Genomic DNA, 13,970 nt, shown 5'->3' on the forward strand with positions numbered 1-13,970 from the left:
TGAGGCAACTTGATAAAATTCTCTTCTGGGTTCTTTGAATATACCCCATTCCTACAGGAATGCAATCAAGGCTGTGTAAGTTCTACTCTAGAATATGAATTAGCCAGGCTAGGCTTACTTCGAGAAACAGTGGATGAACAAATTTGCACTCGTAATATCTGGCCTAATGCTTAGAAATCAGAATTCACTGAGTTTTAGTACATTTGAAGAGGTTATGGACATCAGAAAGGTATCAAGGAATTTCAGTAAATCCCCAGGTACCACTAAAGGTGTGCCCCCTGAAAGAGCAATAAAACATACCCTGGAATGTGAAGTAACTTCTTCAGGTTATAATGATAAGGGCCGAAAGGACTCGAAAATTTCTCTTTTTCACCTTGTAAGGTCTCTCCATTGACGACTGGTCAGTAGCCAAATCACTCGTGGCATCAGTCACCTACATGGTTTGCCTCCTTTTAGCAGCACATGGTAGACGCATTTGCTTGGTTCTGTGAAAGTCCCCTCTAGGGTATCCCACACTTTTCTAGTTAAAATCTCACTTTCTTAGATTTGGTCTTTTTAGCAGCTGGCTTTCTTTGGGGGCCACTTCCATAGCCAAAGATATCACTTCATGCAGTTACTGATTACAAGTGGAGAATAGCAAGATAATTTTGAGATGTGGCTGGAGGATGGCCAGGGACCGACTGGCTAAGTTTTCATGCCGCGCTGGCCTTCTCGTGGACGATGCTTCTGAACTCATGTTTTGGGCAGCGATTCGCTTTTAAAATTCTGTGCTCGGCCTCGACTAGGCCAGGCTGCTGGGGTGGGGCTCAGGTTGCTGAGGGAGGGAGGAAAGGATGGAAGGAGCAGCTGAAGTCGGAATGAAGAAGGATGCTGGGAATGCCCCGGGGTCTCTGTGACCGGACGAGCACAGTGAGCCTCAGTCACCAAGAAACTTCCACGGTCCGTGGTCCATGGACTGCGTGGTCTCTGTGTTTGCTACTGGTCCAGCTATCGCCACGCGCCTGCCAGCCTCTGGCAGGTGCACCCACGGGACCTATCCGATTCGCCTCTTACCTTCCAGAGAACTTTTCTTTTTTACAGGATGAATATGCAACTTTGTAATCAAACGCAGAAGGACAACTTTGGGTACTGGCAGTACTATTTTACTGAAAATCCAGAGTCGCACAAATAGTTCTTTAGAACACAAAACTAAATGGATTTATACGTAACAATTACATTCAGCATTTATAAGAGGCAGTACAAAAGTGTGTTCTGCTTCTGCATGATACAAATCGCATATAATACCATGATTGAAACCATTACATTAACTAGGGCCGTGAGATGCATCTTACTGAGAATATCCCATGTTTCTCACCATTGAGGGGGGAACAATGCAGTTCTGTGAGCAGCTGAGTCTCTTCACTTCTAAATTCATTTTAGTAATGGGAAGATTTAAGGGCCATCCTTTGACCGAAGGAGCAGATGTCAAAAAAAAAAAAAAAAATTACAGGACTGTTCTGAATTCATCAAAAATGAAATTAGGCACATGTGCTTCGGCAACCTAAAGAAATGAAACAGGAGTGTTAAGTGATTCCTAGCAGGAGAATTCGGAACAAATTCAGAATTCTACAAACGAAAGTTAAATGAAAATATCCTTTGGAGCAAGGCAAGTGACAGGCAAGGGCTGGATGCAGAGGCGGGTGGGCCACTCCATGAACTGCTGGCCTGTATTTCTGCTGTTCCTCACCCCGGGGTCAGATTTCCTGGCACTGCCGAGCCGAGGGGCTGCAGGGGCTGCGATGCAGCGCTCTCCACCTCCACACCTGCCCAACACCCGGGCTCACAGGCACTTGGGTCTGCAGGGAACGTGTGTGCCCCTGGGAAGTGCCAACAGATCAGCTCAGCTCACTTCACAGTTGTGAAGTGTGATGACCAAAGAACAGCAAGTGACAGGCTAGAGAGCAAAGAGGAGGGTGGGCCTCCAAAGCATGCCACCCTCCTTGCCTGCTCTTGGGGAAGCCCTGAGGGGGTGGGTGGAGGAGGGCGAATGGGAGAATGCAGGGCCATGGCACCTCCAACTGCTAGAAATGGGCAGTTTTTCAAAGTGACATTTAATTTTTTTTTTCAATTATGAAATACCACCTGCTATTTAGAGGAAATTTAGAAAATGCAGAGGAATGTAAAAAAAGAAATCTCTCAATCCCTTATAGAAAACAAACTGATACTTGAATAAATGAAATTATAATGAGTCCCTCTAGTTTGCACATGCCCACACACAAAATCAGGATCACATAAAAAAAAAAAAAACCTAGGATCACGTAACCTTGTATCCTTTACCTCTGCTAAGTCTTACAAACATCCTTGCACATATATCTGGTTACCTTGCGCTCATATATCTAGCAGATATTCTAGGCGGTTGAACTGCTGGGAACAGGTGAGTTTATCCGAAGGTTTTTGTTGTTGTTTTTTAAAGATTTTACTTATTTATTCATGAGAGACACACAGAGAGAGAGGCAGAGACACAGGCAGAAGCAGGCTCCATGCTGGAGCCCGTTGTGGGACTCAACCCCGGGACTCCAGGATCATGCCCTGGGCCCGAAGGCGGCACTAAACTGCTGAGCAACCCGGGCTGCCCTTTTTTTTTTTTTTTTTAAATAAAGCCAAGTTGCCCTTTCATAGGATAAACAATCCATACTACCATTGACAGTACTCAGAAGTCCTATTTCTCCAAACCCTTCCAGGCAGTGCGAACTCAACATTTAACTTTTTACCAACTGGAGTGAAAAACTGGATTAGTGGAAACAGGAATTTTTCTGTTATTTTGATTTGTGACACTTGAATTAAGGCTGAACATTTTTACAAATGTTTATTTGCTATTTGTATTTCTTTTCCTGAAAACTGCCTGTTACTATCCCTTGCCCAGTTTTGTTTTTTCTATTGGGTTGGTTCTTTTTCTTACTGATCTAAAAGAACATGCTATAAATCAAGAAAACCGGTCCTTTGTTAAGAGTTTCCCCAATTTTTTTTTTAAATTAAGAGACATTTGGGGATCCCTGGGTGGCGCAGCGGTTTGGCGCCTGCCTTTGGCCCAGGGCGCGATCCTGGAGACCCGGGATCGAATCCCACATCGGGCTCCCGATGCATGGAGCCTGCTTCTCCCTCTGCCTGTGTCTCTGCCTCTTTCTCTCTGTGACTATCATAAATAAATAAATAAAAATTAAAAAAAAAGAAATTTTTAAATTAAGAGACATTTGACAGAACTGTTTAGTTACATTCAGCATTCTTAAGAGATCAAACCTCTAAATTTTCTTTATGATTTCCTCCTTTGGATGTTTATATAGAAATTTGAGAGCTGATACATATTTGTGTAAAATTTCTGAATTTATTGGTTCCATTTTCCACATGATCTGTAATTTATTTTGATACATGGAAGACATGAAGAGACTAGCTGGCTGATTTTTAACCACATCGTGAACTAATAACTATGCCAGCACTACTGACTAAAATATTTCCTTTCTTCCCTCATTTGATAGGCTACTTTTCCTCACATGCAACTGTATGTGCCAGGATTTGTTCTTAGACTACATATTCTGGTCTACTGATCCATCCATTGGGTTTCATACTAGTATTACACTATTTTCATTTTTGTAGTTTTACAATATTTTAAAATATTTTGGTATGTTTTTAATATCTTATTTTTATTTCTTAAAGATTTATTTATTCATGAGAGACACAGAGAGGCAGAGACAGAGGCAGAGGGAGAAGCAGGCTCCATGCAGGGAGTCTGATGTGGGGCTCGATCCCGGGACCCGGGGACCGCGACCTGAGCCAAAGGCAGATGCTTAACCACTGAGCTACCCAGGTGTCCCTAATATCTTTTTTTTTTTTTTTTAAATCCTACATTTGGCCTGAGTTCTTTAAAATTTTCAAAAATTTTCTCGTCCCTCAAGGAAAAAAATTCCTTGGGATTTTTTTTTTTTAATTATCTGGGATTTTGATCACAGCTGTAATAATTCTTGAAATAATAAGAACTCCTATTTGAGGTACTATTTGAGTTTCCACATTCAGAGAGATGGACTTCGAATTTTTATAGTTTTTTCTAAATTATTTTTTCTAAACTGTGTTTCTTACAGAGATTATTATTCCTGGCTATATTATTTATATGTTAATTCTGTGAATGGGATATTTTTCACATCATATTTTTGAATGGTTATTAGTATTGTTTACCTTGTACATTGTCTAATCTGCTTTTCTATATGCTTATTATTTTAATAGTCTTCCACATGATTCTAGTGGATCTTCAAGGAAGACAATTACATCCTTTTTTTTTTTGACAATTACATCCTTAATAAATAATACAAATTTGTCTTCCTTTCTTTATGCATTTTTAAATGGTCACTTCTTGTTTTATTGCCTTGAACCTGTACGACAAAACTAGCAGTGAGAGTCAGTATGGCCGTGTTACTGTAATAGTGCTGATTTTAATGGGAATGCTGCTAGTTAATTTTTAAAACATTGGCTTTCATTATAAAAAAGTATCTTTGATCCCTAACATACTAATTTAAAAAAAATCAGAATGGCTTCTCAGAAGCTATCAAAACTCTTTTATATTTTAGTATCAAGCTCTGTACTTTGAGCTAAAACTTACCAAAGTGGAATTACTAGTGAAACAGGAAAAGGAAAGAATACTTTAGAGGGTAAAACAAAGCCATTATTGGAAACCCTGGTCAAATATAATTTTAGGTGTGGTGTGAACGCAACCAAAGTTGCTGTGGGAACCAGGTTTTCGTGGACAGGAAAAAAAACCAACCACACAATTATTTCCCTGCCCTGGCCACTTCTGTCCTGGACTGCCCATCTGAACTGCTCTGGAACCAGGACCAGGACCAGGACTGGGTGAGTGGCTCACAGGAGGAGGCCGTGGTAGAGTGAGAAGAGTGGGGAAATGGTGTGAGTTGGGCTTGTGAAGCACAGTGAAGGGAGGAGCCCTCACAGCCGTGGGGCGGAGCAGGGGCTCGGGGCTGGGAGCATCCACTGGGACTAGCTAGCGGACTCCACTCCTAATGAAGCCAGGGCCATGCATAATGCCATCTTTTTACAACAAGGGCTTTAGTAATGTTCTTTATCGCTTACCCTCCTAGGTAGCTTTGTGTACCGAACATAATCCTCCAGAAACAGAAGGGCGCCCACAACATCTGCAGGCATTTCAGGTATCTTCTGGCTGGAATGGAGAACAATCTGGGTCAGTTAATGGCTTTGCACATGCTAGACCTCAGTCAAAATACTGAAAGACTAAGTAAATGACAGATTACTAAGTGAAATCAAAGGAGAAACAAATCTCTAGAACATCCTCTTGATTTCTATCATCATCCTGCCGGCAGGTCTTTAGAACATGATCTAGAAGATAAAGCCTGCGCTGAATGATTTGCATGGGCCTCCACGACGTAGCGCCCACCGGGTGTCCAGCCTCCTGTCTCTCACCCCCTCGGCACTTCATGACTCAATAGCCCACAGGTCCCCGAACAGGCCACACCTCCCCATGCCACTGGTCTCTGCAGCTACATCTTGCTCTGCCCGTGCGGTTGAAAGTAAACTTCTAGGCATCTTTTCAGTTCCAGGTTCTGCCTCCTTTGGAAGTCCTCCCTGACTCCTCTGGGAAAATGGCCTTTTCCTGTGTTATTACTATACTTAGGATCTTCCCCCTAGGCTCTCAAATTTTCAGTTGTCCATATGCTGGTTTTCTTGAAAGCCTGAGTCATGTCTTTATTTTCTGTTTGCAGCATGTGATTGCACCTGCACATTACTATATATTTGAAGGTCGAATAAATACAGCATCTAGTGACTTTCCATATGGGATCCTACTCACTTGTCCATTCATACAGCTGTGTTACCACGCACTGACCTAGAGCTGGGAACGCAGCAAAGTACACAACAGTCTTCTTACGCAGCGCACATTCCTACTGCACACCAGAAGGAATTTTTAACACAACTATTTCCAATTTAGGTACAGATTGGCATTTTCTGATTAACAAAGGATTTCATGGAACTGGATTGCTGATCTATTTCCCTAATGATTCCTTAGGTCACTTCCCTTGGCTGAATCAGGAACACGGAGCTGCAGCCTGGCACCTATCTCCTGATGACCTCTGTCAGGGTCCCCAGAAACATGCGGCTCGAGAGCCACACTTTGTAGCCAGTAATGAAGAAGAGCCAGGAAGAAGGACTTGCCAACTCTTGAAGGATGGGGAGCTACAGCTGGGGGGGCCATGAGTGGAGGTTTCTTCCCAGTCATGCTGTACCCCCCGCGAACTGCAGCCCATGGCTGCCTCTTCGTGGTCCAGAGCCAGAGGCGCTAGGTTTTTAGGTGCCTGCTGCCTTTCTCTGCAACCGATCTCATTTTGTAATTGCTGTGATTTTGCTTCCGAGACTTCCCTATCCTTCTGAGCTACCTTCTATTTTTCAAGTGTTAAAAAAGTCTGCTGTTTGAAGCAAGTCTCACCACATGTTCTAGAAAACATCCAGCGTCTGTTGTTCGGTCCATTAACTAAGATGGGGAAGAATGAGCCTGACTGAGGCTCTTGGGAAAAAGATGTGAGGATTTAAGAATTTGAGGTCCCTAGGAGCCATGTGTGCACACCAGAGGTTAGGAACCTAGTCCTGCGATTTCAGCTGCACGGCTCTCCACCCAGGACCCAGTGGTCCGCTCCAGGGGTCAGCTGCTTTTAGAGTCTCAGTACAAGCTTGGGAAATATTAAGATGGTCAGTGGCAAACTGGAGCCCCGGGGAGAAGTCACAGACTGAGCAGCCACAGCAGAGTGACCAGGAGCACGTGGACGCAGCCCATCTAAAGAGAAAGAAGCCCTAAAGCAACAACCTGACGTTACAATGTGGGGTGAAGCAAAGGAAGGAGGCTGCATTTATTCTAATTGCAGGGCACCGAGGAAGACACATGAGTGACATCCCAGAGACGGGAAGAGATTCTCCGTTTGTCACAATCAGCAACCCTCCCGTGACGAGCATGCTTCCAGCAGCATTCGGTGCTGCCCGGAGAGGTGACGGGGCCTCATGGGTGGGTGGATCCCTGCAGAGGCTGAAGGACTCCTGCCGGGGGCCCCTGAAATCCCATCTCGGGAGAGCTGCTTTATGAGGCCCTGGAAGGTCATTCTCATTAGTCTTTAAGTTATGGTGACAAAAGTGACCAAGTGGTAATCTTCCAGACTTTGGATGTGCAACATGCCAGAGGAATTTATTTAGGGGCCTGATCCTTTAGGGTGACAGAGAAGGAGGCTCAGGACTCAGCATCTCATGCACATAATTTTTTTTCTATCCCAGAAGAGCCACACTTTGGGGGCAGGGTAGAAAAAACGGTTTATGAGCATTTGTATCTAGTAGGAACTTCTGTGTGATTTTCTGTTTCCTCAGGCCGCGACCCCAGGCCGTGCCCGGGCTCTGACATGGGTGTGCCCCCTGACTCTAGCTGACGGGTATGGGGCCAGCCCACGCCAGTGGCCCCCCGGAGGGCTCGGGCTCCCTGAGCTCTGAGCACAGCACCCAGGACAGCAGAGGAACAGGCCTGCACTCTCTTCCCCGCGGGGGCAGCTAACCCTGGTCACGACTTCCTCATTCTTGCCAAATCACTGTGGAGTGCATTGAGGGGGCTCCCCCAGCAGGGGAGCTAAGTGGGGGGAAAGGTACCTTTAGTTGCTGCAATCAAGGTGGGCCCTGACTTGCTTCACACAGCAGGGGAAGCAGCCAGGTTCCGTCTCTAGTAGGGAGATGATAAGAGGACTTTGGGATGCAAGGTGCACAGCCCGCCCGATAACATTTAACTAATTCCTTTTATTCTGGGCTGGCCCTTGGTACCTTGTACACTGCTCCACTGTGGAGCGGATGAACTGGCCGATGAGAGCCAGGAACTGCTCTGTGTACCGGGAATGGAACTGCTTCAGCAGGGTGAGCAACCCCAGGACGAGCGGCGGCCAGTCCACAGGGTCAGCAGGTTTCCGGCAGACCATTCCTGTGGGGAGCGACAAATTAGGAATCAGGACACCAAGTGAAGCGCTGGCCTTTGGCAATGTTTGTGACTGTCACGATGTTTGGGGACCGGACCATCCTTGGCAGACGACTTTTCTAGGAGGGAATAACAACTCTGGACTACAGTGTGAATCAGGCCCAGGATGGGTGGAGGCTTCCAGTGGTCTGATGCAACATTAATAAAATGGTGACTGATTTTTATAATCACCATGTGCTGAGCAGGGAGCTTAACTATGGGGCTCGATTCTGGGACCCTGGGATCATGACCTGAGCCAAAGGCAGACGCTTAACCGACTCAACCACCTAGGCGCCCCTCTTACTACTTTTCATACCACACACCACTTGTGAGAATGGGATGCTAACCACAAGAAGTTTCTCTCACACCACGATCAGCTACTTGGACATTAAAGAAACAAGAGAAACAATGACCCTGCACATTTTACAAGTTGGTTAATCTTTGGAACTTAAGGGTGGCGTAGCTTTGGCTAATGGTAAATGAATGCACTGTCTACACTGCATGAAGGGATGCTGTACTTCACAGGGCCAAACAAGTGCCTTTTATTGACATGAATTTGACTAAGGAGGGACCTCACAGGTGACACAGCATTCTCCAAACAAAGAGCTGTTTGATTGGCTGTTAATCCGTCCCTGTGTTACTGTGACTTATTGCAATGAATGTCAGACGGTACCTAGGTTTTTGTTGTACTGAAGTTTTGGCAGCTGCGCGATCAAAAATAGGAAGTTGACAACAGGAAAGTAGGGTAAGCGCTTTGTTGTTATGTATATCTGCAAAGAGAAAGGAAAGAAAAATTGATAGTTTCTTCCCAAAGCCCAATGCCTCAGAACTGCATGTTCAAATGGAAGCTTCCATTTTTATTTCAACGTGCTCTTTGGACTACCGAAAACGAGGATGGTTCCATTAATTTGCCCCCTGCAGAGTTGGATTTAACACCACTGCCTCCTGCAATCCTAAGTACCTATATAAAAAACGAGCCCTTCTGGGAAGGGAGCAATTTTGCTTTGACATTAGCAGTTACTGTCCTCTGGAATCTTCTTGATGTGGTCCACAAAGGGAGAGGGAAACTGGTGATGAGCAAGAATGGGACGGAAAGCAAAATGCAGTCACTTCCAGCAAGAGCTGCAGGGAGAGGCTTGGGCAGTGGGGGGTGGGGGTGGGGGGAAAGAGCAGGGCAGGACCAAAGAAGGAAAGATCCACACAGCAGTGAGTGGGATTGCCCAGGTAGCAAGCAAGCAGCTGTGTGTCTCGTTTGTCATCTGCCTCCCCTTGTGCAATGTCAAGGAGCGGGCTAGTGATTCACTAGCTCCAGTGCAGACAGTATGGTCAGGACATACCTGGCCACGTCCTGCCCTCTCTGCTTCCCTCAGTTCCTGGGAGGCAGGGCAGCACTCTGGCTGGGAGCCCCAGCTCTGCTCAGACTGCCTGGCTCCGGCACTTCTAGCCTGGAGCCCTGGGGAAGTCATCAGCTCTGAGCCTCACTCATAAAATGTTCATCCCAGGACGAACGTGACACAATGTCACGTTTCATGGGGAGGTGGAGACCAGATGACCTCACCCATAGTCCGGGTAACTGTGCTTGGCCTGGGGTGGGCACTCAAAATGTTCGCTGCTATTCAGCTTCATCATCCTTTGTCCCAAACCCAGGAGATCATACCGATTTCCTATTTTACAGATTTTAGAAAGGTAATGAGGGTCCAGGGTAACAGCCTATCATCAAAGTCCTCGGTATTTCTGCATCAAAACCTGAATATTCACAGAAGTACAGCCAGCCTTATGTCAGTGTGGGACGAGGCCTGCCACCAAATGAGACCCAGCATCCGCTTGTGAAAATACTTTCAGCTCTCAGAGGTTTCTGGGGGGGCGGAATCGCAGAAGAGAGTCTGTGGCCCCAGATGATGGGTGTGATTACTGTCAGCCAAGAGGGAAGCATCTTTGGGCACCAAGGATCAATGCCATGAATTAGAGGCAGTTCAAATACGAAACCCCAGACAAACCTAAAACCGATCTCCTACAGATGAGAGTACTTCTCACTTCCTAAGGAGCTGTGGCAAACACTGAATCACCCGACTGCCCCTGCCCGAATCAGGCAGGGGAGGGGTGATCATCCCATTACTCGTGGGAAGCTAGAATGCAGGTGGGGAATGCAGGTTTTAGGATTAGAACCCAGGTTCTCCCAATGTTTTAGCAAGTGATCTGCCACCTGCAACAAATCTCCACGGGTACCACTCATCATCTCCCATCACTCGGCCTGTCCCACAACCTCGCCCCTCCCACCTTGTGGCTCCGCCCCCAACCCGTGGTCCCTCCCCTCCCGCCCCATGCCCCACCCCACCCCGCCCCTTCCACCACGTGGCTCCACCCCTCCCACTATGTGACCCCCTCCACCACATAGCTCCGCCCTCCACCCCGTGGCCCCGCCCCTCCCACCACCCTGCTCCATAGTTTGGTCGCTGACCTTGTTCAGTGGGTTGTGGATGCCAGCCGCCTCCAGATAGGCTGTGATTTCATACAAGAGCGTGTTGTCTTCTTTGGGGTAAGGAAGTGAAGGGTCCTGATAGTGGGCTTCAATATCTGCCAGGAGAGCCCTAAGTGAAGAAAGACAAGACACCACAGAACAGGGATCACCATCAGGGATGAACGCAATTCATACAACAGTTAACACAGGCTACGATATGATCTTTCTGGGCTTCGGTTTCATCTGTAAAATGAGAGCTTGATCCTTCGAATTCTCCATTTCTGTGCCTGTGATTGGTTTAAAAGTAGAAAAACTGACCTAGAATTATTTTATCTTTTGGAGTTCACCCAAATCAAATGCTTGCATCATTCCAATTTTTATGAATTGACTGAACCATATTCAATAACTGCTTTGTCAATAGTGCGGACTTACTGACCAGCAAGAACAAGATTATTTATGTGGAAGCAGAGGCTGGGAATGAGAGCAAGTTGCTGGTGAGATGGAGGATCTGACTGTGCTTGGGATGTGTGCCAACAGCCACTCCTGGTAATTAGCACACTGCGAACTGCCCTCTGGATGATCAGTGACTCAGTCCTGCAGAAATTCAGGCATGGATTTTGGTAGTAAATGCTTTCTCAATCTGTACAAGGACTTAACACCATGTCTGATGTGCACTAAGTGACCAATATATGTGGACTGAATAAATGAATCCATCAATAATGAGTGAGTGAGAGAGACAGACAGACAAAGACCAAGGGACAAGGCTGAGGAAAGAGGCTTATAAAGACAGACTTGATTATCCCTGGGAAGGCAGCTATCAATTCAGAGAGCCTCCTTACCCAAAAAGAACATAAAAGACTAAATACTGAAGAAATTAGGGTGCTGATCGATAAGGAACAATCCAGGCCCCTGGGCGGTATTTCAGATGCTGGCACTCACTTATTGAGATTCTCCAGAGCGGCTGCCAGATGTTTGGAGTCAAACCGACATGAATAATTGAGTTCATTGGCAATCTGTTGTCTCAGAATCTGCATCTGTCCGACCTGTGAACAAGCAAGAGGAAGACCAGCTCAAACATACAGCGCTTCCAAGTGATGGTGAGGAGGCAAATACAAAGATGACAGTGTTTTACTGGAAGGGTCACAACATTTTAAGGATTTCCGGGACTAGTTTCATGGCTAAGACCAGCGTCATCCCTGATGGAGCACAAGGGACCCCGTAAGGAATGTCTGGATTAGGTCCAGTATGCCAACCTCAAATATCCCCAAAGTCTGATATTTTACAAAGTGACTCATTAATGTTTAGTTGATCACATATTGAAGGTGGCTGTTTTGAAGCTCTATTTATGATCTTCTGAAATAAGTTCTAGAAGCCCTCCTTCCTTTATTTGTTCAAAACTGAACTTTCTTGAGTCCGAGGGATGCCATTTTGCTCTGTTAGCCTAAAATGTGGTGAATATAAGCCTATCCACATCACCTAGGATTACAGATCATATAATAACCTGGGTTATAAAATAATCCATATAAAATATTCCCAAAAGCCTCTTCTAACAATGCTAATCCCTCATCCAAGGGTTCCTAACCTTTTTCGGGTACTTGGACCTCTTGGGGAATCTGGTGAAGCCTATTAACACTGTCTTACAATAATTATTTTAAATGTGCAAAATAGGGGCACCTGCCTGGCTCAGCTGGTAGGGCATGTGACTCCTGATCTCGGGGTTGTAAATGTGAGCCCCATGTTGGATGTAGAGATCACTTAAAAATAAAATCTTTAAGATAAAATAAAATAAATGTGTAAAATAAAACACATAGTATAACAATGGAAGCCAGTTGTAACAAAGTAAAATTCTCAAACCATTAAAAGAAGAGATCGGTGATACAGAGTTATGTTTGTATGGTGAATTAAGCATGTAATTTCCAAGAAGTGATGAGCATAAATGATATTTGGAGATGTCTATAACCCCTGTCAGGTGATAGGAAACTATCTTTGGGTCAGGTCTAGGACAGAGTTCAGATTATTCCAACAAGTTCCATTTGTTAACATCATAAAGTCAAAAGTAAATTCTTTCAGTGCTCGTGAATTTCTTCTTTTCTCTTCTAGGAAAGCTATCCCTAAAAGATTAGCAAGAGAGGAAGGATAGGAAGGGGAACTGTTCTATAATTCTAGCAACAGTGAGGGAGAAATGGACCCATCCCTGAGTGGCTGGGAGCAGAGAAAAGTTAGAAGAAAAGAGAGGCCTTTTCTTTTTTTTTTTTTTTAAATTTTTTTTTAATTTATTTTATGATAGTCACACACAGAGAGAGAGAGAGGCAGAGACACAGGCAGAGGGAGAAGCAGGCTCCATACACTGGGAGCCCGACGTGGGATTCGATCCCGGGTCTCCAGGATCGCGCCCTGGGCCAAAGGCAGGCGCTAAACCGCTGCGCCACCCAGGGTTCCCGTGAGAGGCCTTTTCTAAGAGAAAAAAAAAAAATCTTATTTGGATAAAAAGAGCTTGTAACAGTTAAAAGTCTTAAATAACCTCAAATGTGTTACTTCTGATCACTATTCTTACTAGGTTTTATTCCATTTATGTGTTATTCCATTTATGTGAAGAAAATAAAATCCAAAAAATTGTTCTCATAAACCTTTCATTAGTACAAAAATATTATTATTTAAAAATGAAAATAAATAAATAAATATAAATAAATAAATAAATAAAAATGAAACCAGGGCAAGGCCAAGAAAACAGTGGGTTCCCTCAGACAACTCAGTAATGTGCTTCCAAACTTTTATCTGGCCCACGTACTCCTTGATTAATTCTAGATACTCTATGTCCAGAATTCCCTCGAAAATACCAGTCTAGGAGTAGAAGCAGAGATACAGGCGGTTTAACCTAACCTGCTGTTCTTTAGAACATATTCAATCTCAGTGACCAACGTTTTCTCTTTGGTTCTCATTTCCTACGAGCCATTAATAAGATTCTGGAGGCTGACCAGCCCGGGAGGTGGTGCACTCATTCTACTATTTTCCTGTCTAGAGTGACCTCTGGATGGTCTTTCTCCATTTCTGTTGAGTTGCACTGACCAGTACAGCAGCCACAGCCGCAGGTGGCTCTTTACATTTAAACTGATTAAAATGAATAAAATTTAAAATTCGGTTTCTCATTCCCACAGGCCACATCCTAAATGCTCAGGAACTACATGTGGCTAGTGGCTACCATCAAACAGCACAGAATAACAGAAATCACTGGTCCAGATTAGCAAAAGACGAAAGGACAAATATGTCCTTGAGGCTTCATGTAGAGATCACCGACTTAGACAAATACTTGGTTATTACTGAATTACCAGCAATTACAACTCACGGAGGTCTGTCATAGTCCCTGGGGAACCCCTTCAAAGCCTCCCTGTAAGTTCCCACAGAGCTGAGGCTCAGGTCTGTCCAACCTCAGGTAATCCTTTATTCCTCCTAAAGGGTTTTCCAACACTTGGAAACTTAGTCTGA

At 45.0% G+C, this 13,970-nt stretch overlaps 1 protein-coding gene across 2 annotated transcripts in view; it reads right to left on the reverse strand.

Annotated features, from left to right (window-relative positions):
* Window positions 1-1,126: 1,126 nt before the first annotated feature.
* WASHC5 (WASH complex subunit 5) overlaps window positions 1,127-13,970 on the reverse strand; it is a 61,088-nt gene continuing 48,244 nt past the window's right edge. For both annotated transcript variants that reach the window (XM_055314297.1, XM_055314298.1), the window contains exons 24-29: window positions 11,427-11,530; window positions 10,488-10,617; window positions 8,703-8,799; window positions 7,843-7,996; window positions 5,113-5,200; window positions 1,127-1,540 (exon numbers count right to left, since the gene is read on the reverse strand). In XM_055314297.1, coding sequence (XP_055170272.1) covers window positions 1,484-1,540; window positions 5,113-5,200; window positions 7,843-7,996; window positions 8,703-8,799; window positions 10,488-10,617; window positions 11,427-11,530 — 630 coding nt within the window. In that variant the 3' untranslated portion in view covers window positions 1,127-1,483. The remainder of the gene's footprint in view (window positions 1,541-5,112; window positions 5,201-7,842; window positions 7,997-8,702; window positions 8,800-10,487; window positions 10,618-11,426; window positions 11,531-13,970) is intronic.

This window comes from Nyctereutes procyonoides, unplaced genomic scaffold (assembly GCF_905146905.1).
Source record: "Nyctereutes procyonoides isolate TBG_1078 unplaced genomic scaffold, NYPRO_anot_genome, whole genome shotgun sequence".
NCBI classification, from domain to species: Eukaryota; Metazoa; Chordata; class Mammalia; order Carnivora; family Canidae; genus Nyctereutes; species Nyctereutes procyonoides.